Here is a 25,905-nt window from a genome sequence, read left to right as displayed (position 1 = left end):
AAGTTTACCTCTTTTTTAAGTTTGTGTGTGCCGAAATATTGTATGTTATTCACAGTGAAATTTTTACTTGACAAATTACGTCCATGGCAGATTCGCACAGGATTAAGATCATAGACGACCTCCGCAATTATGACAAATGACTAGAGGTACTAAGGTTATACTAATCCTCTGTGAATAGGGCAGGCTGAACAAACATAAGGACATGGCTGGTATTTGTAGAGAGAGACACATTTTTCGCGATTGAGAACAGGTGATCAAGAAGGTGGGTGACTGCAGGGTTAACGAGGGACAGGTGAAACTAATCAGTACAGGGGCAGGGGATCAAAAGTGGTATGAAAAACACACAAAGGCAGGAAGTGAAGAGGTGAATAACTAAATAAAACCGGAAACATGAACGAATGACATGAAACCAAAGAAAAACATGTGAGCAATGTTGTCAGATTGACAAAAGTGAGTATTATCCTTTGAACGCAACAGTTGGTCATCAAAATCATACAGCTTGGCAACTTCATCGGCTCCATCAACATGGTTTATACTTCATGGTTTATACTTCCAGATGTTTTCAGATTCTGCTAAATCCAGTTTTCTACACCGGTGATGTCTGAACATGCTTTGGAATCAGATTGACTTCTACTTTTGAATTCTACAGTGTTCGTACAAAATCGAACAGGATTTTTCGTTTGGCTGTGTAAAGTGATTACAAATGAGTGTAACTGAAACCTAAGTGGTGGAGAGTAGGGCGTTTTCGCCCTTTCTTTCAATTCCACATGTAGATTCTGTTACTCTCAAGCAACTCCCAAAAAGAAAATAATTAATAAAAATAAGAAAAAAACAGCTGTGGAAAAAAATATTTGATGCAGATTAATTTCTCATGTCTGGAGGGCATATTCAAATTTTTTCTTCTTTTCTTAATAACGCTAGATTATCATTCAGTACTTCATCTGGCTATCTACAATTCCACATGCTGAAGCTTTTGGTATCTGCTATTGCCAAACGAAGTGTGAAATAAGTGTAAATGTCTTAATCTTTGAGCGACATTAAGTACCAGAATATTGAGCCTTTAATTGATTTGCATTCCACTTACACTGGCGGTCTCCTCTCTCGCTGCAGGCCCCTCCCCCCCAATAACAGGAGCCAGAAACTATTTAATATTGCCAATATTTACCCGGGACTATTTTCTCTTCCCCTCCCACTTTATCCCGTTAATCCCTACATCCCTTGATGTTTTTTTTTTTTTTTTTGTGAAGTCCCTGAGTGGAGAAGCCGGTCACGATTAACATCGGAGTGGCTCGTTCATCAATGGGAGAAGCAGGCGAAGCGCTTTTGAAGCCTTTGACAGATTCTCTGGGAGTTCTGCACACACACATGTACACATACACACATGCCAGGTTATGATAATGCATTGCGCCGCGTGTCTAATGCAGTAACCGTACGCACCCAACATGAATTCATCAGCACGCAGGTGAATATTCAAAGGCAAAGGGGGAAGGCGGTTTGTGTCGAGACCAGCTGTGATAACCTTTAACTTCACTTCTGATGCTCGCTCGGTGCTCTGGATGAGGGGAAATACTAAGATGTGATTTAAAATGCATCATTATTATCATCATCATCATCATCATCATCAGTAGAAGATGAGTAAAGAGACCCACACCTGCAAGAAGCAAGTTGATCATTGTGAAGCGTGGCAGCTAATGGATTCTATTCATAATATTGTAGTGGACTTGTCATGTGGGCAAGCACATAATTCATCATGTGTAATGTCAAGGTAGAAGCACTGGGATATAACAAAGGTAAAGGTGACATGTTCCCTTTAAGAGAACAAAGGTAACCATGGTGATGCAGGGTCATTTGGGGGTTAAAGGTGAGGTGAGTTCACAGTAATGGCTGGTTGCTAGTGTGTGTATTAAACGGCAACAGAGGTGTGCAGCCAAACAGACTTTGCTGACTTTGTCATCCCTGCACTCCTACATTGGTGACCCTGACTCTACTGGATGGATCCAGAGAAGAACATGACAACGCACGCAGTTTCACTCAAACTGCCGGAGTTCTGGGAGACGCAAGCATCGGTCTGGTTCGCTCAAACTGAAGCGCAGTTCGCGCTCAGAGACATCACCGCGGATGCTACGAAGTATTATTATGTAGTAGCGGCCCTCGGCAGTTCCACAGCGGGCAGAGTGGTGAGCATTCTAGAGAATCCTCCAGAATATCACAAGTATGCTGCCTTAAAAGAATACCTGTTGAAAATCTTTGGATCTTTCTGACTCGGAGCGGGCTCGCCGGCTTCTCTCTCTGAACGGCCTCGGCGACAACAAGCCGTCAGAGTTAATGGATAAGATGCTAGCTCTCCTGGGAAGACACAAGCTGGAGTTTCTGTTTATGGAACTGTCCTTAAAAGCAATGTCTGTAGCATTGAATGTCAACACATCACATCATTGTTTAGAGACTTTTGGAAAAATGAAAGGAAGGGTGAGCAGGCTCTGCTTTCATATTTCAGAAAGCAGAGCCTTTCTTTCTACAATCAACACTTGAAATGATGAAGGCCCTTGCAAATGACAAGGTAGTACAAAATGTAAACCATACTTTGGTGTTTCATTTTTTACCTCTTTACTTAAGATTTCATTAAACTTGTTTTTTTTTCTTTTTACAAAAAGTACCAAAACACTGGCAACAAGCGAGCGTTTTTTCTTTCCAGCACAAACTGAGCTGAAGCCTTGAAAGTGTCTATCAATGGCTTGGATTATCACATCTGCTCTGTTAGGTATCACCGACAGTACATAACCAAATTACTTGGTTATGTTTAGGAAAGATGATTGTTTTAAAAAGTTAAGAAGTCATATATAACCAAACTACTTTTTGTTATGTTGTTATGTTATGTTTTAAAAACCCTTGGTCATGTTTAGGGAAAAGATCTGGGTTTTGGTTAAAATAAATATCTTTGTAACGTTTATTAAGTTACGTGCTCAATATAAATAAGTCAATGGTTGACAGGCATGAAGTGAACATCTGTATCCTGGATAAAAGTCCTGAATTTGGTTGACCCATCCGTCCCAAATGTCTTGGTGTGTTATTCATACGATATATGGTGATACCAGGATGCTGAATTTCATGTCAATAGCAACCAGTTGTTTCATTGATGCAGTCCAAACCGACAGTGAGTTGAGTTAGTAATACAGATGACTTTGAATGTGTTTTAGAGGCTTTTTGTAGACTACTGGTTGAAATCTACATTTGGACTTGACTACTTGATTCGCTCTGAGGATGAAGAGAGAGGCTGGGTTAATCCTGCTCCAACCAATCAACATTGACCCTCCTCTTTCTACAGATATACAGAATACTATAGTACATTACACAAAGTATTACAGAAAAAATGTTCAACACAGTTCTTCTCAGCATGTGAAAACAGTTGTATTATCCATCTTCTGCAATGAAAATATCCCTGATGATATGAGAAGGGTTATCTCAGTTTGGGATGAGGCTTGGCTCTCACATAAGAGACTGTTGTTTGAGTCCCGGGAAGTATTTTGTTACCTTAACATAACAAAGTAGTTTTTTAAGCGTTTTTTAAAAATTTTTTTTTTTATCTACAACGTTAACCACTTTAACGATTATGGGAATTAATAAAAAAATAATAATTGGGAATGCAGTTTAGTTGTATGGGATGTAGTTTGTAGGTGACATGTTTGCTACTGTAGATCTAGTATTCTTTTTTCTTTACACAAGTTAACTGTCGGTACACCTGTCCAGGGTGCTGATTCTGGAGCAGTCCTACTTGTCCTGGAGATGCCGACACAAAGTTAACTGAGCTCCAGTATGTTTTGCCTCATTTAAGAGAGTTATTGAACCAGTTCAGTCGCTTAATGTCCAATGAAACATTAGACATTAAGCGACTTAACTGGTTCAATTATTGCAGTCTCTCCATTATGGCAGTAGTTTTATTTATGTTATGTTTTGGCTTAAGCAGGGATCTACATAAGGCTATTCAAAGTCTGAATAGTATGCATGTGGTATGTTCTCAGCAATTGGTTCCTATTAATTAATGTCAGTTAGTTACACCACTTTTTCTGAGGGCTTGAGTTGCTGTGACTACAGAAATCCCTGCATCTCTGGGTCACTGACATGAACACGGTAAGGTCCTTGGACAGTTGGAGAGAACGATCTTTAACAGCATCCAACAGATCAACACAATAAAGAAAAGAACAATTGTTTTCGTCGGTTTGCTCGGAACAGAATTTTTTAAAATCTAATTTATTATACTTTAGTGTAGATGTTTGATTTTACTGTACAACAATGTTAATAAAACGGATGAGCAGAGGACTTTTCAGACAAGTGATATGGAAATAGAGAAAGTCGCAACGGTTGAGGGAAAGTGTTCACAGAATCTCTAAGTTGGTAAATGTGCGTGTCTTTCCGTGTGTGTGTGTGTGTGTGGGTGTGTGTGTGTGTTCACGTGTGGCCGTTTACATGTTGCCCTGGCGTGTCAGCACCTGTCAATGTAGTGCGCTCGCTACGGGAGAATTTGCATTACAATGAATCTTAATAGCAGCGTGCGGAATTGTGTGCTGACCTTGATTTATTCCCCGTATAAGTGGGTAAATAAATACATTGGAGAAATAAAAAAAGGAAGAAGGGGGAGCAAGAGAAAGCATATCATCATCCCACACGTGAGGAGACTGAGGGAGGAGGAGAGGGGGAGCGGGGTCTCCACCTGGGTTTGGCTGGTGGAAGCTCGCATTTAGTGAACAGTGCTGGCTCTGAGCCCACTCTGCTTCAAGTAAATCTAGAAATCCACAATGAAAATATAAACAACTAATGCATTTCTTCATTGAAAAGTCCCTTAAAATGGTCAAAGACATTATAAGGTCAAAATAGTGGATGAAAGATATTTAAGATGCATAACCATCACTACTGGTGAAATGAAGGCTTAATGTCTGAAATGCATTAGCATCTTGTGATGGTCCTACGCCCATCAATGAGTTGCATTAGCTGTTTTGACTCCATTTGTTGTTCCTTAATGGCCTTCCAGTGGAGGTTGTGTGTGGCCCATATTCTCCTGCTTACCTCAAGGCTGACTTGTAAAAATGAATCTCAACAAGTGAGTTTCCCTTTAGTTTAAAGCTCATAAATCATACAAAGAGTGCTAATCAGGAAGTTTCTTGCTTTTCTTTTAAAAAGTTAGGACCCCTTAAAGCCTTAATTTTTTTCCCATCATATTTGCTCAAACTGTCCCTTTATCCTGACAGTAGTACATGAGACAAACAGTCTGTGAAGAAAGCCTTCTTTTCGTGCTCCTCATGGAATTTCAAAGATTCCACCTCGCCCAAAGAAAAACAGCCAATCACAGCTTAGAAGTCTTTAGGAGTTTTCCATCACTGCTCGCGAAGCTCTGAACTCAGATCAAACTGTCAAACAAGCTCTAATAAGTATCATGATTCTTTCCCTATATTACTTTTATCTTGCCTTAAGTGTTTTCAGAAACATATTTTAGTGAACTGTTTAGCTGTAAAATAAAAAGTTTGCTACTGCTGGTGGGCGATGTTTGGATGTGGCTCTACTGTTTAAAACAAGACAGCCAGGTCACATACTTACTTTGTATTTAACTTGCCCAAGTTCAAGCAGTTTCCAGATAAAGTTAAGTGTCTAAAATCAAGTCCGAGTCAAGATGGGGTCCAAACAGGCTTGAACAACAATGTCCATTAAAGAGACTGTTGTCTTGCTGTTGTTTTGTAGTTGAGGGTCAGCTGTGATTCAACTTTGAGCACACAGTTTGATATTTTTGGTTTGGACATGTGTAAAATGTGATTCCAACAGACAGTGATACAACATTTTGTATTAATTGCTAAAATTGTGTTTGTTATGAAAAAGAACATGTCACAATTACTACTATAGCAACACTATGATAAAACATCAGTTTACAAAGTCTTAGTTATGTTGCAGTTTGTAACGGACAGTTTAGTTAAATGTGGCCTGCATTTAATTCTATCTATCCAGACTCTCATTCAAGGCAACACACAGAGAGTAACTGATGTACAATTGACAATTTTGGGGGTGAAATATTCCTTTATGCTACTAAAATATGGAAGATTTCAAATGCCATTAAAAAAAAACTAAGAAACAGAGGTCAAATTAAGTACACATTGTTATATGTTTTCTTTTATGTATGCATTTACTGTGCCAACAGCTGCCAATACCTTGGGTAAGCAATGATAAGCTCCACCCATAGTTCCATCCTCAAGTTGTGATTGGACAGTTGATTGTTTTTCATTTTGGCATCGACAAGGCTGCTCTTTCTCATAAAAGAAATATACTGGAATTCACTTTGCTTCACGTGTCTTGATTTGATTTGATGCATTGAAAATTCATGTCACATTGAAAAAAACCAATTTTATATAGACAAAAAGCTAAGTAATTATCCTTTTAATATATGTTTTTTTGGATTGTCAAACTATGAATGCATACATTAAGAGATACATCTAACTTTTTGCTTTGTTTAATTTTTTTTTTTTTTAAATTAAGACACGTTAAGTCTTCCATACAAAAACACTTAAGGACATGAAAAGAGTGTCGTCACAGTCAATCAAACAGCGTTGGTGCAATGAGGTACAGATTATCTCACGCTAGACATAAATCCCAGGGATACTGGCCTGAAATGATTGTGCAGAACAGCCCATGTCATATTTTTTATTTCATCTTTTTCTGTGTGGAACTGACAGTAAAGCAGCCTCTCCAGTCCGCTAGCAAAGCAGCCAGTTACACTGGGCAAGAAAGGCAAAACAAATCATAATAATAGGTGAGACCAGTGGCAAAGTACGAGATAATAGAAAGATGTCTTAAGACAGGACTCAAGACCGGACTTGAGAACTATTTTTAGCTACAGTATGTAACCAGTTCTTCCTGGAAAAATATACTAAACTGGGTTTCAGGACAGCAAGTGTCACAAATGTATCTGTCAACAAGAGCAGATTTAAAAGTTCTACCCGTGCATCGGAAACATATCAAGTCCTGATGTCCTAGACCTTGCGCAGCATTGACCTTATAAAAAATCAAGCACTTCTGAAATCCGGCGACAAAGTGAGTCGACGGATCCTTGTCTGGTTCCCTGGGGAGCGCCATGAAGCCACTAACGAGCCTGCAAAGCCGTCTGGTTGATGGATGAACGTGTCGGCGAGATCAACTGTGGAAATGGGACACTCGCCATCCACATTGTCCCTCCCGTTACATCGCAGAGTCCAGATACTAACTGCTGGATCGCCTGCTATGCCTCAGCCCACCGTACACTTTCCACAAATGAGTGTCCTTCTAATTTGAGGTAAGCTAGATTTACTCGGTGGTACATCTAGGTGCTTGGTGATTGATGACCTTGGGGGTAGAATGGATGGGGCTGGTTAAAGATCCTATAAGGTGGATTAATAGATAGATGGCTCCAGCTTGTTTGTGTTAGTCTCAGAGGACAACAGAAGCAGTCACTTCAATCATTATTAGGGGCAAACAAAAACATTTTGAATGTTCTTGCATATAAAATTATATAAATAACTGCAAAACATGTTGGCAGAGAAAATTACACATTTATTAGACAGTAAGGTGGGAACAAGACCAACCGGGCGGCTGTGGCGTAGTGGAGAGCAAGGTAGTTCTCCAATCAGAGGATCGGTGGTTCGATGTGTCCTTGGGCAAGATACTTAACCCCAAGTTGCTCCCGAAGGCTTGCCATCGGTGTGGACTGGATGATGAATGTTAGTTAGAGTCTGATGGTGGCACCTTGCATGGTAGCCTGTCATGAATGGGTGAATGATATGTAATATACTACTGATTGTAAGTCGCTTTGGATAAAAGCGTCTGCTAAATGACTGTAATGTAATGTAACCACTGAAATAAAAAACATCTATCATAAATTTAGCTGACCTAAGTGAGAGAATCTGTGTGAACAGATTCTGAGAGAAATAGACTGACATTTCACTATTTCTCTTCAGAAAGTCCAACTTCTTCAAGACAACAATTATTATTTAAGTTAAGCTTAATTTTCAATTAAGGGTCATGGAGTTGTAAAGTGAAATACATATCACCGGGTGACTGTCGCTTGCATTTACAAGCCAAGTACAGACAGCGTTTGTTAGCAAGCGTGTTGAGGAATGAGCACCGCAGAATTACAACTGAACGAAGTTGCAATGAAGTGGAGGTTTTCATGGAGTTTTTTAACTATTCAATGTCCTAAAGTTACATCTTACAAGCTTATTAGCTAACTAGCCTGTAAAAATTGCATTAGCTGAGCACTTCCCTAACAGCGGCTGTTTGAAATGTTGCTCCTTTAGCATAAGATAAGACGCAGCATAAGATATGTGACCAAACTAGAAGACAACAGGCAAAAAAAATTGCTAGAAAGCTAACGTGCGTTTCAGTTCAAAATCCGGGGTTATTTTTTATGTTGAGTCACTGGTGCCTGGCTGTTAGTAAATGTTGGCCAATAATAGAATAGTACCAGCTATGTCATAAATCTAGACTATATGTATTTTTTACATTAGCAATGGATGCAATTATCATACTGTGTGCACCCAGCAACTCTACGAGAGTCTTTCGCGCCTTTAAGCTAACTAGCTCGCTGCCTGGAACGGTGTCCTTTTTTGTTCACTTTAACCAATCTCAACCTTGTTTCCAGCAGCAGCAGCAGCCATGTTTTCAGCAGAAGGTCAAGAAGCTCACTTTATTCGCCCTGCCCCGCACCAAATGACAGACAAAGCTAGTTGCTAGCTAGCTGTGAACATACTGTGTTGAGGCTTTTAGCAGCTAAAGAGCCAGCTATTTACGGCAGGAGTTGGTGTAGAGCAAACAGAACTGAAAGGGAGAGTAAATGTTTAACTAACATTTCTCAGGCAAACTGACACATTTAGTCTCTGCTAGAAGTATATATAAGCAAGTGTTTGCTAACACTTTAGCAGTAACAACTAAGATGATAATTTGTCAATGGTGTGTTGATGTTTTGCACTGCCCTCAAGTGGCCAAATAAATCTAAGTGTAAAATGAAATGCTTTAATAATGTATCTGTGTATAATGAAAGAGAAACCAAAAAACGGACCAACAAATATGAGTTTTAAAATTCTCCATTTTGGTTATTTATGCTTCAAGAATTAATAAGTTCACATCTGTATGCTGTTGTAGTAAAAAACATGCAATTTCAGTTGGAATTTAAAAGTTATGGAATATACTTTTCTATATACACAGTACATGTGAATTATTGTTTTAATTTGAGTGTAAATCATAATGAATTCATGGTACAGATACTTCTAACTGATTTCTCTCTAGCTGTCAGAATTTCTGTCTGCCTGAAGAACGCTGACAGGAGATAGAGATGGGGACAAATAACACGTATGGCGTCAATATCTCCGGTCCATATGCGTTCCTTGCCTCTCCTTGCCTCCCTGTTGGCCTCCCTGCTGGGTTCAAATCAATTCCATCAATGAAGCCGTCACAAAGGAAACATTGCTGCAGTGTTTTCCCCGTGAAAAAGGCCTGGTAATTACAAATCAAACGAGACAAATACATCCTGGGTAATGAGCGTTAAACGGATGTTAATTATCCGATTGAACGGCTGTCACCATTAAACTGTGTCTGATGGAGGCGAGTGGGTGGGGGTGTCGAGGGGAAGGGTAGCTCAAAAACACGGCGGGCACTCTGAAAGGCACATTAGCGGCGGATTGAGGAGATCAGACGGTGTGAAGCGCGTGTGTCGGAAATGGAAGCAAGAGGGGAATGGCGTGGGGAGAGGCAGCGGGGATGCGAGAAGGGAGGGGGGTCTAAACTTTTCCGTTTTTTGTTCTGACATTAGTGATTGCTACGGTGCATCCGAGGGGAAATTAATCAACAGTTTTTTTGAATATTTCTATATTGAAAAGGACAAAGTGTGCGGGTGGAGAGAGAGGTGCTCAGAGGCAGGAGTCCCGCTGCGCTAATATGGTCACCAGCCGGGTCTCCAGTCACAACATATCTGTCTCAGAAAAACCCAAAACATTTAACATTCAAAACAAGGTTCAAGTCCTCTCGGATTCATCAAGCTGCTCATATAACGTTCCAGACAAGTACAGACAAAGAAAAAAAAAAGCTCAATCTCAGAATGATCTGATTATTCTGTATTTGTGAACAGTTTTTCACCGCTCTAGGTCTTTTGTTTGTGTGAGGTCAAAAAGTGAAATTACTTGTCCATCACCTTTAGATGGAAAAACAAAATGGCGACGGCCATTATCCAAGATGGCGAAGGAGAAATTGTAAATTGCAAGAGCATACTCTGGACAAATTACATAGGGTTAACCTTTAATATTTCTATAGTCTCAGCTTTATTTATCCAAGGAATCAACTGACGGTGATGGAAGAGTGAAATTCAGTCTCCCCACTGACAATGTCTCCAACTGGTCCCCCCCTGTTTTTAAATGCCAACATCATTACAATTCATCACACACACACGCGCACATATACATTCAACCATCCACATCCATACAAACTGCGTTCCCTTCAGTGGTGGCCTGGAGGAGGGAGAAGTAAGTGACAGCGCCCCGTGTGCACATCAGTTTAACTCGACGAGAAGTCGGGGCAGGAAATCATTTGAAGAAGTCCCGCAGTCCCCTCAGACGGAGGCTGCCAGCTTCTCAGTGATCCGCTATCATGTTGCCTGTCTCTTTACTGTCAGCGCTAATAGCTCCTAGACAACGGACTGGGACACGGGTGGCTACTGCGGGGCCAAGGGTGGCACACATTCAATCAATAGTTTGCCCGGCGGCTCTCTCAGGGCCGTCTGTGTGCGCCTTTTTTTCGATTCCTGATTTTAAGCATTCGTATGGGGCCGAACATAAGAGGATTTGTTTGGCGTGTGAGTGTGTCTTTGTGTGGCTGGTAACGTTGGTGTGCAAGCACATGTGCGTAGATGTGTGTGTCTGTGTGTGTGTCAGCAAAGTTGCTTTGTGTACCAACGTGTAGCCCTTTGCACCTGCTGTGGAGATAGGGCCTTGGCAAATCACAACAAAGATTGGGGGGAAGTTTGAGTGACACAACAGTGCTGTGTCTGGCTGAGATATGATTCATTCTGTTATCGCTGGCTCTACCTCGCACTCTCTCTCACACACACACACACACACACACACACACACACACACACACACACACACACACACAGACACACACACTCCCTTCCCGGTCTCCTCTCATCTGCGCTTCCCTTTGCTTCCCTTCCCCTTTTCCTCTGTTCTCCTCTTTTCTTAACCCCTTTTTGCCTTTCTTCTTCTCTCCACTTTCCTCCTCTTATCCCCCCTTCCCTCTTTCACTCTCCTGTTCTCCTCTAAACGCTGACCAATCAAAAACCCCTCGGTCATCCACCAGTGAGGACCATCCAGACACACAAAAAGACTAATTAGTCTTGGCAACGCAACAACAAATCCCTCCGCACTGACGCTCACACGCACTTTGACAAACAGATGTACACCACTTACACGTTTAATGACGCTCACACATTTGGACACACACACATTTGCGCATTAACACACTACGTTTCCCAACACACAGCTTGAGGCCGCTGCAGCTGCGATAGCTGTTGTTTCGTGCTTTTGTAAAGTTTCTTGGTTTGGCCTGAATCCGATGATGGTTGACTACGCTCAGTGGACTAAACTGCTCTATGTGTGTTTGTGTCTGCGCAGTGTGTACAGCAGTGAAGTGGAATATCCTAATTAGGCTTATTGAGACTTTTGAATTGGCCGCTTGTCGTTCCCTGCCGCTTACTGCGCTGTCAAAAATAGATTTCCAGCTCATTAAAAACTTGGGTTGTATTTTTCGTAGTCCTGGCCATCGTTTCTGTCGCTTATGTTAGACTGTTTTGGAGAAAATGATTGCTGAGATCTGGGAAAACCCCCCAAACCCCCCAAATCACTGAAGAAATGTCATGATTTAAGAATTGTTACTTCTGTTTGGCATATAACAACATTTACAGCTTAGTAGATCTTAACCCTGCTTTTCACTATATCTCTGTTTCTATTTTGAATGTCACAAGGTAGCTAGCTAGCTATGAATGGAGATGACATCCCTTTTTTTTAGTTCTGCCAAACAAAGCTCTGACTGGTCAATGTCTCCAACCAGCTAGACGTAGCCACCATTGGGCAAAAACCCAGACCCAACAAACATTTGAGCTGGGATTCCACCCTGGTCTCATACACAGTGCGTCAAATACTGACGCTTTTGTCACCCTCAGCGTCGGATACACATGGGTCAAACAAACACAGGACTTTCACCCAGGAGACTGCTGTTTGTTTCTCTTGAGAAAAAAGTCAAAGTTTTCTTTTATTTTAAGTATGTCACGTGCGTAATGTAGTCCACGCAAATTACTTAACAAACGTAGTTATTTCAACCCAAAGAACAAACTTTTATTAAACCTAACCATGTACTTTTTTGGCCTAAACCTTAGTCACGCAGAGGGGTTGGACTACCCAGTCTGTTAAAAGAAAAAAATCTGTTAAAAGAAAAAAAGAATCGGCCCATCAAACTGCTTGTGTTTTATTTCCCAGCCAAATTTCTCTCTTGCCAGGTACGGGCAATCCCAGATGTCCAGTGTTATAAACAACAAAAACTACAAAAAAGCATTTCCTTTAAGAGAAAAAAATACCCCCATCCTCACATTTCAAATGACGTCAATGCAAATATCCAGTGACATGGTGGGGGATTGAAATTTGAGTGATTGTGAGTTTGTGTCACTCAGTGTGAAGTCATTGTGTGAGTCAGCTTCCCACCTCGAGGATGTGAGCGTGGGTGTGTTTCTGGCGCCTCTGTGTCATTTGCCTCCAAACAGTAACAATGTTGTTGATCAGCAGTTGTTTACAAACCGCCAGGAGGACGGAACTAATTTGATCACTTCGTACTCCCCCGTCTCCCCCTCCCGGGGGACCGCCTCAATTTGAGCTCATCGTACGTTCTCGATAGCAGGCTGCCACAAGTTGATTCTGACAGCAATTATGAATATCGTGTTCCACTCAAGTGGTTGTGAGCCGAGGAATAATGAAGTTCTCACCGTCATCTGTTCCCCCAAATCACTTAACTGCGTCTTCATTAGGAACTTTGCAGCCTTGAGGAAGTCATAGCGGGATTTGGATGAAAGACGTAGCGCTCTGCACATGCCGGAGAATTAGATTTATTAGCTTAATTTCACTTTTAACTCTGTAACTGAGATAATATGTTCTATAAATACAGCTGTCTGAACAGGCTGTTCAAGGAAAGTTTACGTTGTTAAAGCAACCTTGCTTGATAGTGGACCTTGTCTACCGCCTGCCTTTAACTCTTCAACTGTTAACTTTTGGTTGCACACGAGACATGAACATTAATGGTTAATTGAAATGGTTTTCGATTTTTTTTATTTTATTGATTAATTCCCCTTTTAGCATTGTTTAAGATGTTTTTGATATAACATAACAGTATATAGCACCATACAGTATATAATAAAGCCATTACACTGGTGTAACCCCTTTCCCACAGCTGACTGTCAGCTGTTTTCACCTGTTCAGACCTTAGGGACCCGGGGCCAATGAGGACACTTCACCCTGTCACAAACGGCCATCACAGCTCTGTCTCTAGAGTTTCAATGACCTGTGTGTGTGTGTGTGTGTGTGTGCGCGTGCGTGTACGTCATTATATGTTTGAAGTAGGAAAATACCAAAAGTGAGAAGCAGTGACAGCAGAGAGGAGGAGGGAGGAGGTGCTGACAGGCCAGAGAAAGGACAAAGCCTCAGCTCCTCTGTGCATGTGATGAAATATAAATATATATTAGAGGAATATTAAATCCTCCTTGTCGCCTGCTGCTGTCTTCCACTGATATTTCTCCAAGGTGCCAGGTTGACAGATAACGATCACATTATGTGTCAGGAGTGTCTCACCTTTCTTCTCGTGTGACGCCTCACCTCTCTCGTTTGACTTTGTTTCGTAATCTCCGTCTCTCTTGATTTTATTCTTTTATTTCTCTCCTACCTGCTCTCTTTATCGATGCTGCCTTTCTTTTCTTTCTTTCTCCCTTCCCCTGTCCTGCACTATTTAAATCTCTCTCTGATTGAGAGGGAGGGGAGTTTGCTTACAGGAGAGTCAAACAGGCGTCTGAACAATTCAGCAAACCCTCTGCGACTGGAGAAGATAATTTTGTCTGGTTAGGAGGGAGAAGTGACGGATTACAAGACCTGCCAGGATGGCACACATGGACGCATTCGCAAACAGTTTGCAACCCGGTCGTCAGGAAAAAAATGGCGTCATTGTATGTCACCACGGGATACGTTGAATGTAGATGTTTGAAATCCTCCTTGTATCACACTTGTGAAATTGGCATACTTTCTGGGGAAAACCTGGTCTGATTAGGAGAGACGGCATCCATCCTACTTTGGATGGAGCGGATCTCATCTCTAGAAATCTGACCCAGTTCATTAGTGGACCTAATCCATGACCCAGAGTTCAGACCAGGAAGCAGAAGCAGAGTCGCAGTCTTTCACACCTCTCTGCGCTTCCTTTGGAGCAGTTACCCACCCAGTTACCCACCCAAAACCCTATAGAGACTGTGTCTGCCCCACGGCCACTTCAATTATTTAAAGTCAACAGAAGAGGAGTTATACAAAATAACTTAATAAAAGTTAAGGCAACCGATGCAACAGTGCATCAAAACAGGACAGTTAAATGTGGACTCTTAAATATCAGATCTCTGTCATCTAAGGGTGTACTTGTAAATGATTTAATATCAGATAATCATATTGATTTATTTTGTCTTACTGAAACCTGGCTGTGTCATGAAGAGTACGTTAGCCTTAATGAATCAACTCCTCCAAGTTATATTAATACTCATATTCCTCGAGGCACAGGCCGAGGAGGTGGAGTAGCAGCTATCTTTGACTCAAGCCTATTAATAAACCCTAAACCTAAATTAAATTACAACTCATTTGAAAGCCTTGTTCTTAGTCTTTCAAACCCGAGCAGGAAAGCATTAAAGTCAATTTTATTTGTTATAGTGTATCGTGCACCAGGTGCGTATTCTGAATTCCTATCTGAATTCTCAGAGTTTTTATCTAGTTTAGTCCTTAAGACAGATAAAGTTATTATTGTAGGGGATTTTAATATTCATGTGGATGTGTATAATGATAGCCTTAGTACTGCGTTTGGTTCATTACTAGATTCTATTGGCTTCTGTCAGTGTGTACATAAACCGACTCACTCTTTTAACCATACCCTCGACCTTGTTCTGGTTTATGGTATTGAAGTAGAAAATGTAATTGTCTCTCAACAGAACTCTCTTTTATCGGACCATTTTCTAATAACCTTTGAATTTGTTCTACCAGAGTGTACGCCATTAGGCAAAAGTTTCTACACTAGATGTCTATCTGATAATGCTGTAGCTAAATTTAAAGAAGCGATTTCTTCAGGGTTTTATTCAGTACCATTGCTCAATATAACAGAGGACTCCTACGCTAGCTTTAGTCCGTCTCAGATTGACCATCTTGTTGATAGTGCTGCATGCTCACTGCGAATGACACTGGACTCTATAGCTCCTCTAAAAAAAAAAAGAAGCTAATAAAAGAAAGGAGGTTTGCTCCATGGTATAATCCTCAAACCCGCGATTTAAAGCAAATATCGCGAAAACTTGAAAGGATATGGCGTTCCACCAATGTGGATGAAGCGCGGTTAGTCTGGCGAGACAGTCTTAAAATATATAAGAAGGCACTCCGTAATGCTAGAGCAGCCTATTATTCAGCATTAATAGAGAAAAATAAGAACAACCCTAGGGTTCTCTTCAGCACTGTAGCCAGGCTGACAGAGAGTCACAGCTCTGTTGAGCCGTGTATTCCTATAAACCTCAGTAGTAGTGACTTCATGAACTTCTTTAATGATAAGATTCTAACTATTAGAGAAAAATTTATAATCTACTGCCCTCAACCAGTACCGATCGATCCATAGCTGTAGAACCTGAAATATATTTAGATGGCTTTTCTCCCATCGACCTTCAACAATTGACTTTAACTATTTCTAAGTCTAAACCTTCCACCTGTCTCTTAGACCCGATTCCGACTAGGCTGCTTAAGGAAGTTTTACCTTTAATTAGCAACTCCTTATTAGAAATTATCAATCTGTCTTTACTGACGGGCCATGTACCACAGGCCTTCAAACTAGCTGTAATTAAACCTCTTCTTAAGAAACCTACTCTAGATCCAGAGGTGTTGGCTAACTATAGACCTATATCTAACCTTCCGTTCCTCTCTAAGATCCTTGAGAAAGCAGTAGCAAATCAGCTCTGTGACTTTATGCATAACAATAGTTTATTTGAGGATTTTCAGTCAGGATTTAGAGTGAATCATAGCACAGAGGCGGCACTGGTGAAAATTACCAATGACCTTCTAATAGCTTCAGACAAAGGACTTGTCTCTGTACTTGTATTGCTAGACCTTAGTGCTGCATTTGATACCATTGATCACCAAATCCTATTACAGAGATTGGAGCATCTTATAGGCATTAAAGGAATCGCACTTAGCTGGTTTAAGTCGTATTTATCAGACCGATCTCAGTTTGTATATGTAAACAATGAAAGTTCGATGAAAACCAGGGTTAGTCACGGAGTTCCACAGGGGTCTGTTCTTGGACCTATTTTATTTACCTTATATATGCTTCCCTTGGGGAATATTATCAGAAAACACTCAGTAAACTTTCATTGTTATGCAGATGATACCCAGTTATATCTATCAATTAAGCCAGACGAAACTAACCAGTTCTCTAAACTTCAAGCATGTCTTACGGACATAAAAACCTGGATGACCTGTAACTTTTTAATGTTAAACTCTGAAAAAACAAGTTATCCTACTAGGCCCAGATCACCTTCGAATTCAATTATCTAACGATATAGTTTCTCTAGATGGCATTGCTCTAGCTTCCAGCACTACCGTTAAGAACCTTGGAGTTATCTTTGACCAGGATCTGTCTTTTAACTCTTATATAAAACAGATCTCAAGGACAGCCTTTTTTCATTTACGTAACATTGCGAAAATCAGGCAAATCCTGTCTCAAAGTGATGCAGAAAAACTAGTTCATGCATTTGTTACCTCTAGACTAGATTACTGTAACTCCTTATTATCAGGCTGCTCTAATAGGTCTCTTAGATCTTTACAGTTGATCCAGAATGCTGCAGCACGTGTTCTAACAAAAACTAAGAAAAGAGATCATATTACTCCAGTATTAGCTTCTCTGCACTGGCTGAATAGAATAGAATTTAAAATTCTTTTACTTACCTACAAAGCTCTAACTGGCCAGGCACCGTCTTATCTTAAGGAACTTATAGTTCCATATTACCCAACTAGAGAGCTGCGCTCAATCAATGCAGGGTTACTTGTGGTTCCTAGAGTATATAAAAGTAGGATGGGAGCCAGAGCCTTCAGTTATCAGGCTCCTCTTCTGTGGAACCAGGTTCCAGTTTCAGTCCGGGGGCAGACACACTCACCACTTTCAAGAGCAGGCTTAAGACCTTCCTTTTTGATAGCGCTTATAGTTAGGGCTGGTTCAGGTTCGCCTTGGTCCAGCCCCTAGATATGCTGCTATATGCCTAGACAGCCGGGGGACTACCTAGGATACGCTGAGCTCCTCTCTCCTCTTCTCTCCCTCCATCTTTATGTATTAATCTCCTATTTATGCACATTACTGATTTTGCTTCTTCCCCGGAGTTCTTGTGCTTTCTCGCCTCGCAGGTTCCCAGGAATCGGGGTTATATTTGGACTGTCATCGTGCCACCTACTGAGGCCCTGCTGACACCCACTACTACTACCACTATCATTATTAGTCACATTACTATTATTATTGCCTGTACTATTACGCTTATTGACTTGCTTCTACCCTGGAGTCTTTGTGCTTTCTCGCTTCGCAGGCTTCTATAAATCGTGGCTGTACCGGGACCGTGGATGTGCATCCTGCTACGGCCCTGCTGACACCGACTGCTACCACCATTATTATTACTAGTCACATTACTATTACTATTACCTGTACCATTAAGCATTTTAGCTTTACTTCCACCCTGAAGCCCTTTTGCTTTCTCGTTCTGCAGGTTTCCATGAATCGTTGTGGTACCTGGACCGTAGTCGTGCCTCCTGCTGTGAGCCGACTGACACCCACTGCTACTTCGATTATTATTATTAGTCACATTACTATCCCTATTTTCATGGCTATAATTCTACTGTAATAATTGCTGCTGTTATTATAAGTAGTCTTATTATATGAATCATTTATGTCATATACATTGAATGTGTTGTATCTAAGAACTGTTATGCTGCTCATTCTGTACACATGACATCTATTGCATTCTGTCCATCCTGGGAGAAGGATCCCTCCTCTGTCGTTCTCCCATAGGTTTCTTCCTTTTTTCTCCCTGTTAAAGGGGTTTTTTAGGGGAGTTTTTCCTGTGCCGATGTGAGGGAAGGACAGAGGATGTCGCATGTGCACAGATTGTAAAGCCCTCTGAGGCAAATTTGTAATTTGTGATTCTGGGCTATACAAAATAAACTGAATTGAATTGAATTGAATTGAAAAAACAAAAAAAAGAAACACTGCCAAAAAAATGTTTCCTGGTGAATGGGCTAAAGTATGGCAACAGCAATGCTATGATTTTTTTAAAAATCTTTTATCACACATGAATGTTTCCTTGGAAATTATAATTACAATTCGAAAATTAATTATTACATTAATATTGAACATAACAGCATTGCACATCAATTTGATTATTTTATATGATTTAGCATTTATTTGCCATTTCATGACATATATTCATATTGAAAAAAAAAAAGACTATTTTCATCTACATTGCCCAGCCATAACTCAGTGATGTCCAAAATCTGGATTTAGAGAATAATATGGAACATAAAATAATCCTTTCAGATACAAATGTTATCAAACACTGAAATAACCTTTCTGTTATGCAATTGGCTCTTACTGACATACCAATTTCACAAATCACATTATTTGCACCAGACATGATTTTATCTTTATCTGCCAGAAAATAGCACCATGAGATAGGAAAAAAATCCTGCATGTTAAGTTGAATTCAACTAGTTCAATGAAAATCCGCATTTCAAAATGACTTTTATTCCCAATGCAGCAATTAGCATACAGTATAAGCTCCACATTGTAATGCACGAGCAACAGTTTAATTAGTTTTGCCTGATACCGTTTTGCCTTTTTAAAGTCGGTATAAATGCTCAATTTTCTCAGCACATAAAGACCATTCTAGTTTGTATATCTACCATGATGAATATGTGTGCTTAGGCAGAGACACTACAGGTGAAAAACATTGTTTTCAGTGCACTGGTCAGTTTGGAAATTCTGGCTATTTTGTTTCCATAACATGTCTTCTTTTAGACCAGTGGAAAGAAAACATCCGAAATACACATTTCAGTGTTTATTTTACTTCTTTCTGTAGATTTCTCCTGAATTCACCAACAGTTACCAATAGATAATGCCACATTTACATTTTTTTAACCGAAAACTTCAGAGAACTTTTAATACCAAAAAATAATTGTCTTAATGTTAGTAATCAAATGGATGTTGCATGGTGATATCTGTTAAGATACATTTATTTTTACCTTATTCATGTTTAGTGTCTTCATAATGTATGTCATTTGACAAAACATATCTTTATAGGCTGTTTTCTCCACTTCAGTAGCACTTACATACACCAAACGTTACAGTTTCATTCTTATCTATATTCAGATGGTTTTAATAGAGTATTTGGTTCATATATAACTCACAGCCTAATTTACACAACATTTTATTCTAAAAAAATTGGCCAAACAGATTTTTTAATGGCTGTCGACAGAATTTTCTGATTGTGATACAAACAGATGTCCTAAATTCCCTCTGTATAAACATTTAACCCTAACATGTCAACAAGGTGGAACAAGAACTTCAAACCTGGCTTCATCCAGTGTTTAAGTAATTTTTGCAAATAAGCACATATGTGAAAACACATTTTTTATAAGGTCTTTAAACTCTATTGCACAAAAACGTCTATATTTGACAGAATGGTACTGTTTAAAAATCATCTTATGTTTGAATATTTCACCCAGCACCATAAAGCTTCAGTGAAGAGGTGATAGAGAATATATAAGTGATACTACAGGACTTCAGGGGGAACATAAAAGGGGGGAACCCTTATTTAAGATGTAACAGTTCCAGTAAGTGTGTGCCTTTCTATTCTAGTAGCTGGATTGTGTTATTTCCTACCAACTCAACCATAAACCATGAAAAGCACCAGGAGGCACGGTGCAGTTCACGGACTACGGAGGACAGGCTGTGGTCCATTGACCGAGCAGAGGAGTGAACTAACCCACATGTGTGAGTAGTACGCAGCGACCCATCTCTCCTCTGTGTGTGTGTGAGTAAGTGTGTGTGTGAGTGTGTGTGTGTGTGTGAGTGTGTGTGTGTGTGTGTGTGTGTGTGTCAGGCTCGGGTGGGCCCGGCTGAGCTGAGTAGATGTGACCAGCCTAAGTGTGTGTGTCTCGTATCAGTGTGTCCTCGATCGCTCTCACTGTATGGGGCACTTTAGCCCATTCTTCGCTGGCACCGGGAGGCACACACACACACACACACACACACACACACACACACACACACACACACACACACACACACTGAGACACACAGTAAAGTACGCACCTGCATACATGTATGCACAACTACACACACAGACTCAGTGTTTTGATGTAAACTCAAGCGGACGAGGGGTTCCAGTCAACCGCTCTCCCTCCCTTCTCTCCTCTCTTATTTTTTCTCTTTCATCGCCTCCCTCGCTGTGACACTTTCAACTGCATGTCACGCAACCCCTGCACATGCGCACACACACACACACACACGCAACACCACACACACACACACACACACACACACACACACACACACACACCATGTCGTGCTCTCAGCCAGAGACCTGCACCTTTGTCAGGGGAGAACCACTTAAGCACGCTCATATACACACATGTATTCACGCACATTCATGATTTCTCTCTCTCTCTCTCTCTCTCTCTCTCTGTGCACACATACTTTGCCACTTAAGCCGTCTTCCTTTCACCATCTCGTGCCCCCATCCCACCCCACCGCTTCCTCTACGGCGTCTCGTCTGGTCTCGTGTGTGCGTGACTACGGCTGGCTTTGGCGGTGGGGGGAATTAACACGGCGACCCAGTTTTGGCGCCATAGAGAGACGAGACGTCAGCAGAGAGAGAGGAGCTCTCTCTCCTCTCTCTCTGCTCCGGCTGCCGTGGTGTAGCGGCGAATGGATTACCGGGGGCAAAGGCGTCGCCCTCCGGCTCAGGATTACACAATAACGGCAATAATGTATATTTGCAGATGCTTTCACATCCTTACAGTAAAAAAAAAAGAAAGTGCGTTGTATTCAAATCCGCTTTGATAAAATTGGCTCTGTTATAAACAAAACGTGACCCAAGTGACTCTTTTTGTGTTTTTTTGTTACCTCCCAACCTTTTTTTTCTCTGTTTTGTTTACGCTTTGCATTTTCTGTGCCGATGCTAATTGGCTGCAACTAATTATAGAACGTCTGCAAGTGGCCCTCTGAACTGGACACACACACACACACACACACACACACACACACACACACACACACACACACACACACACACTTCCCGTGGGAAGTAACACTTCCCACACTTTTAAACAGATTTTTCGACAAGGAGCTCTCGCTGTGCCGAACCAAAGAGGCGGCTGGCCTCAGATTGGTAAGACACAACAGAGACTTGTGTGAGAGAGAGATTGTGTGTGTGTGTGTGTGTGTGTGTGTGTGTGTGTGTGTGTGTGTGTGTGTAGGTGTAGGGAGGAGGAAGAGGGGAGGAGGGGGACGCGGGTCAACCGGTGTTGCGTGTCTCGTTCGGCTCGTTTGGCTGACAAACTGCTTTTAGCGTTTAATTATCCATCGCTCTGTGATTAATAGGTTTTAATTACTGTAACCCGTGGCAACCTGAAATGCACACAGGTCTCCCTGCAAGAGGTCAACTGATGAAAAAATACCCCCGCCAGAAAATCATGAAAGATAAAAAAACAAACCAAAGAAAGAATCAAGAGTGTTTCACTGTGAAACGCCTCACTTCTTATTCATCATCGGCATCTGAATGAGAGGAGAAACCTTCAGCTCAGACGGACTCTGTAACGTTTTCTCACTATTCACCTGCTCGAAAGAAAGCGTTAGACCTCTGGAAGAAGCTTTTGACCAGACATTGAACTTTTCACAGGATCCACAGCCAGAACTTCAAACAGACTTCTTGATTCACCGAAAAAAAAAAAAAGGTTAGAAGGTTAGTCGTGTCACTTCGAAGGCTTTTCTTTTTCTTTTCTTTTTTTTACATTCTAGATACGTTTTCTCAATGCTTACGTTTTTCTTTGACGAGACGGTTATTTTTTTTAGAAATAGAAGGGTTGATGGAAATTCATCATCTTCAGCAGAATTATCTGTGTATTTGGTTCCTTTGGTCAAAGAAAAAGACGGATTCATTGCTGCTCTTTGCTCGGTAAGTGCTCACACCCTGAGGTGTAAATATGAAGTCATACAGACCGACAGGTAACTCAGTCACTGGACAGATTTTTTTTATTGTGACTCCGTGTTAAGTAGGTGTAAGAATACAACTCATTATTAGGAGAAGCACAGCTCTCTGAACAGATATTATGGCCTCTTTTAGTGTTCTCATGTCTATCATAGATACTTAAATACAACCTCCAGTTTTTAAATCAAATCATGCTGTATGTCCCAATATAACTGTGACTTCTACTTTTAATCCCCCGCACCCTCTTTTATGTAGTCTCAATTTTTTTTGAAATTCCTTCTCGTTACAAGATGGTTTTAAAATAGAGATCCATATTCAAATTTTTGGATTATTTTGGAAACATTGGTGAAATATTATCTCGGTAGCTTAATTTAAAAAACATTTAATACAAAAAAGGCAGCACACAACAACAACAATTTCTGGCATAATCCCAATACTGATGCACAGACAGATATTTTTCTGATATGAACAGATACTACAGACAGTAATCTTGCGTTACTTGCCCTTGGGTTCACAAGACTATACGGCGCCGTTTTAGTTTTCTGTAAATTAGATTATATCAAGATACTTTGCCCGACGCATGAATTTGTCCTTTTTGAAAAATAGGTAAATAGGACATTATGAGTATAAATAAGACGGGGAGACGCGTTACAACTGTTTAGCTGATTATGATTAGGATTTGGGTGTTACAACTGATGGGACTGAGTTGGAAAGGGTCTCTTCCAGACTGGTACAGTTATTGCTGAAGTGGGCTTTTAAGGGTTTTTGGGCCTTTACTAGTTTCTGTCACTCAGTTACGTTTCATTGACACACTTCTGTTTTAAGTCCTTTTCACTTTTGGAAAAAAACAAACTAAATATGGTAATTATATTGCGATATATCACTTCCTTGATAGTTTCCACACGCAGTACATGGATTAAGTATTATTTTATTATAGCGTAGACTATATATATATTTTACCAAAATTTTGGGGGGATTTTAGATTCAAACTAGTTTCATTGGGTATAGCTTTCTCTATGTGCCCCTCTACAACACGTCATCTCTCATACATTTCTGAGTATGGATTAGGATATTTCGGGCGAATATTAATAATAATAATATAGATTTAAGTATATAGCAGCGAAACATTTTTTTTTGCCATTTTCTTTGACAAGTCTATAACTACAGTTTTTGCTGCTTATGTATGCCCCGCGATTTTAGTGAAATGACATTAACGCAAGCATGGAAATTTGAAAATTACTGAAAGAGTCAGTCTCTATAATCATTAAAATAAATTCATAAAGTTTACACGCATACATTCATACGATACATGATTTTGAAACAAACGTAGCCTAGAGTGACCGGTGGAGGAGGAGAGAAATGTCCATGTTGGGTGGGAGAATACAATTTTGATTTGGGTAACAACAATCAGTTATTTATGTTAGAACTCCGACGTGCGCCTTTCTCTAATTAAATGTTCAGCTCAGCCCAAAAACTATAACTATGAATTATACATTATTTATGACATGACACAGACTAAAAGGTCTGCATCAAAAGAAAAAAACACAACCCTAATAAAACCAACCTCAGTGGAAATTTTGAGAAATGGCAGCCCAACTGGGTTCTGGGCTAGGAATCAAGCTCCCGGAGTCAACTCACCCACGCAGGAGTCCCTGTGTTCTTCGAACCCGGCGGAGCACACGCATCTCCCGATGGGCACCAGCCACTCCCCCTCGGCGCTGCAGTACATCTTGGGCGTGTCCCTTTCCTCCGCGTGGTCCACACACTGACCCCTGACCTCCACCAGGGAGGATGAGTCGGCCCCCGTCACCACATCGGTGAACACGGCCAGGTTGCGGCTCACCCCTACGCAGCGCTTGTAGTACACCCGCACGGAGGTCAGGGCGATGCAGGCGCCGATGTCCTGGAAGGCCAGGTAGAAGCCCCGCCTGCTGAGGGGGCCCACGCCTCGCACCTGGGGGAGGGGGGGGTTGACACTTCAGGTCATCATTAAAGTATTAATAATCTGTTTTTGACAATAACAGCAAATACAAAATAGGATTTATCATTAACAACAGTGTGTGTGCTTATGTTTCCCCTTGATTTGTGGGTCTACGATATTTTCTTTGGCTGGAACAACATCAAGATGGATGTTGGAAAATAACACAGAACAGTCTTCTTATGAACAAGAACGAAAGAAGGCACTTAAGTCCCTATTTCAAGAAGTATTTCAAGAAGTACTACCCTGAGCCTTCCTCGTAGCACTTATTGTATTCGTATTAGTTGTTGCACTCACTGTATTCGTATCAGTTCGCTGCACTTATTGAATTCGTATTTGTTTACTGCACTTATCCTATTCGTAGTAGTTTGTAGCACTTATTGTATTCGTATTAGTCTGTTGCAATTATTGTTTTCGTAGTAATTTGCCTCTGCACTATACTTTTGCTCTGGTTTATGCTTTAAGATGCTTGTTTAAGAAAGGAGATGCACTTATGACTTCTGGTGACTCGTAGTTCTCTTGAATACCTATGTTGAATACACTTCCTGTAAGTCGCTTTGGATAAAAGCGTCTGCTAAATGACTGTAATGTAATGTAATGTAATGTATTTCTTGCCTGGTTTCCTGAAAATTAAGTTCCCATACAACAAAAAGACATTGTCAATTTACGTCAATTTCCTCCTTGATCACGATTGTTTGTGACGTATCACAAGACCACTCCTAATCACAGTCCGCGGTGGTCTATCAGGGTGGATGAATGGGTCAAACAAACAGGAAATGTCTACCATGAGACCACTGTTGGTGTCCCGCGTGAAATCAAAAGTCAACAGAGGGCGATTTATTATAATGTCATTAAATGTAAAATGTCTTAAGTTACGTAACAAACGTAGTTATTTAAGCCAAAACAAGATTTTTTTTGAAAGCTACACACAAAAAACTACATTTTTGACATTTCTGTAAAGTCCCTGAAACTTTCTAAATGGTAGTAAAGTACTCCACTGATTTACCTTTGACCTACTATTTTGGGTGTTATGACATTGTTGGCCTCACAGTGGACATGTAACAAAAAAAAAGCCGAAGTCTTTTTTATTCATTGTATTCTTCTTCCCTGTCCAGAATCTGGCGTCTACATTACCCACTTCAATCCGCTTCATCAGGACTGTGTGGTTTGCTTCAATTGCTCTTATTTTTGGTACAACCCCATCACTATGAATTATACGTTTTCCTGAGCCTTAAACTGAAGCTTTTTGTTGTGAAACACTGGATAGATTTTTCTTTTTCTTACCTCTAAGAATTATTTAAATGTTCAATGTTCAATGATGTAACAGCTCAGAATTCATTACAACAAGACAAAG

At 40.6% G+C, this 25,905-nt stretch overlaps 1 protein-coding gene across 1 annotated transcript in view; it reads right to left on the bottom strand.

Annotated features, from left to right (window-relative positions):
- epha8 (eph receptor A8) overlaps positions 1-25,905 on the bottom strand; it is a 106,844-nt gene that overhangs the window by 26,969 nt on the left and 53,970 nt on the right. The window contains exon 6 of the mRNA XM_054617543.1: positions 24,212-24,527. Within this exon, the coding sequence (XP_054473518.1) occupies positions 24,212-24,527 (316 nt within the window). The remainder of the gene's footprint in view (positions 1-24,211; positions 24,528-25,905) is intronic.

This window comes from Anoplopoma fimbria, chromosome 17 (assembly GCF_027596085.1).
Source record: "Anoplopoma fimbria isolate UVic2021 breed Golden Eagle Sablefish chromosome 17, Afim_UVic_2022, whole genome shotgun sequence".
Taxonomy (NCBI): Eukaryota; Metazoa; Chordata; class Actinopteri; order Perciformes; family Anoplopomatidae; genus Anoplopoma; species Anoplopoma fimbria.
The sequence above is the reverse complement of the archived record's forward strand: the minus strand, read 5'-3'. Positions and strand labels throughout refer to the sequence as shown.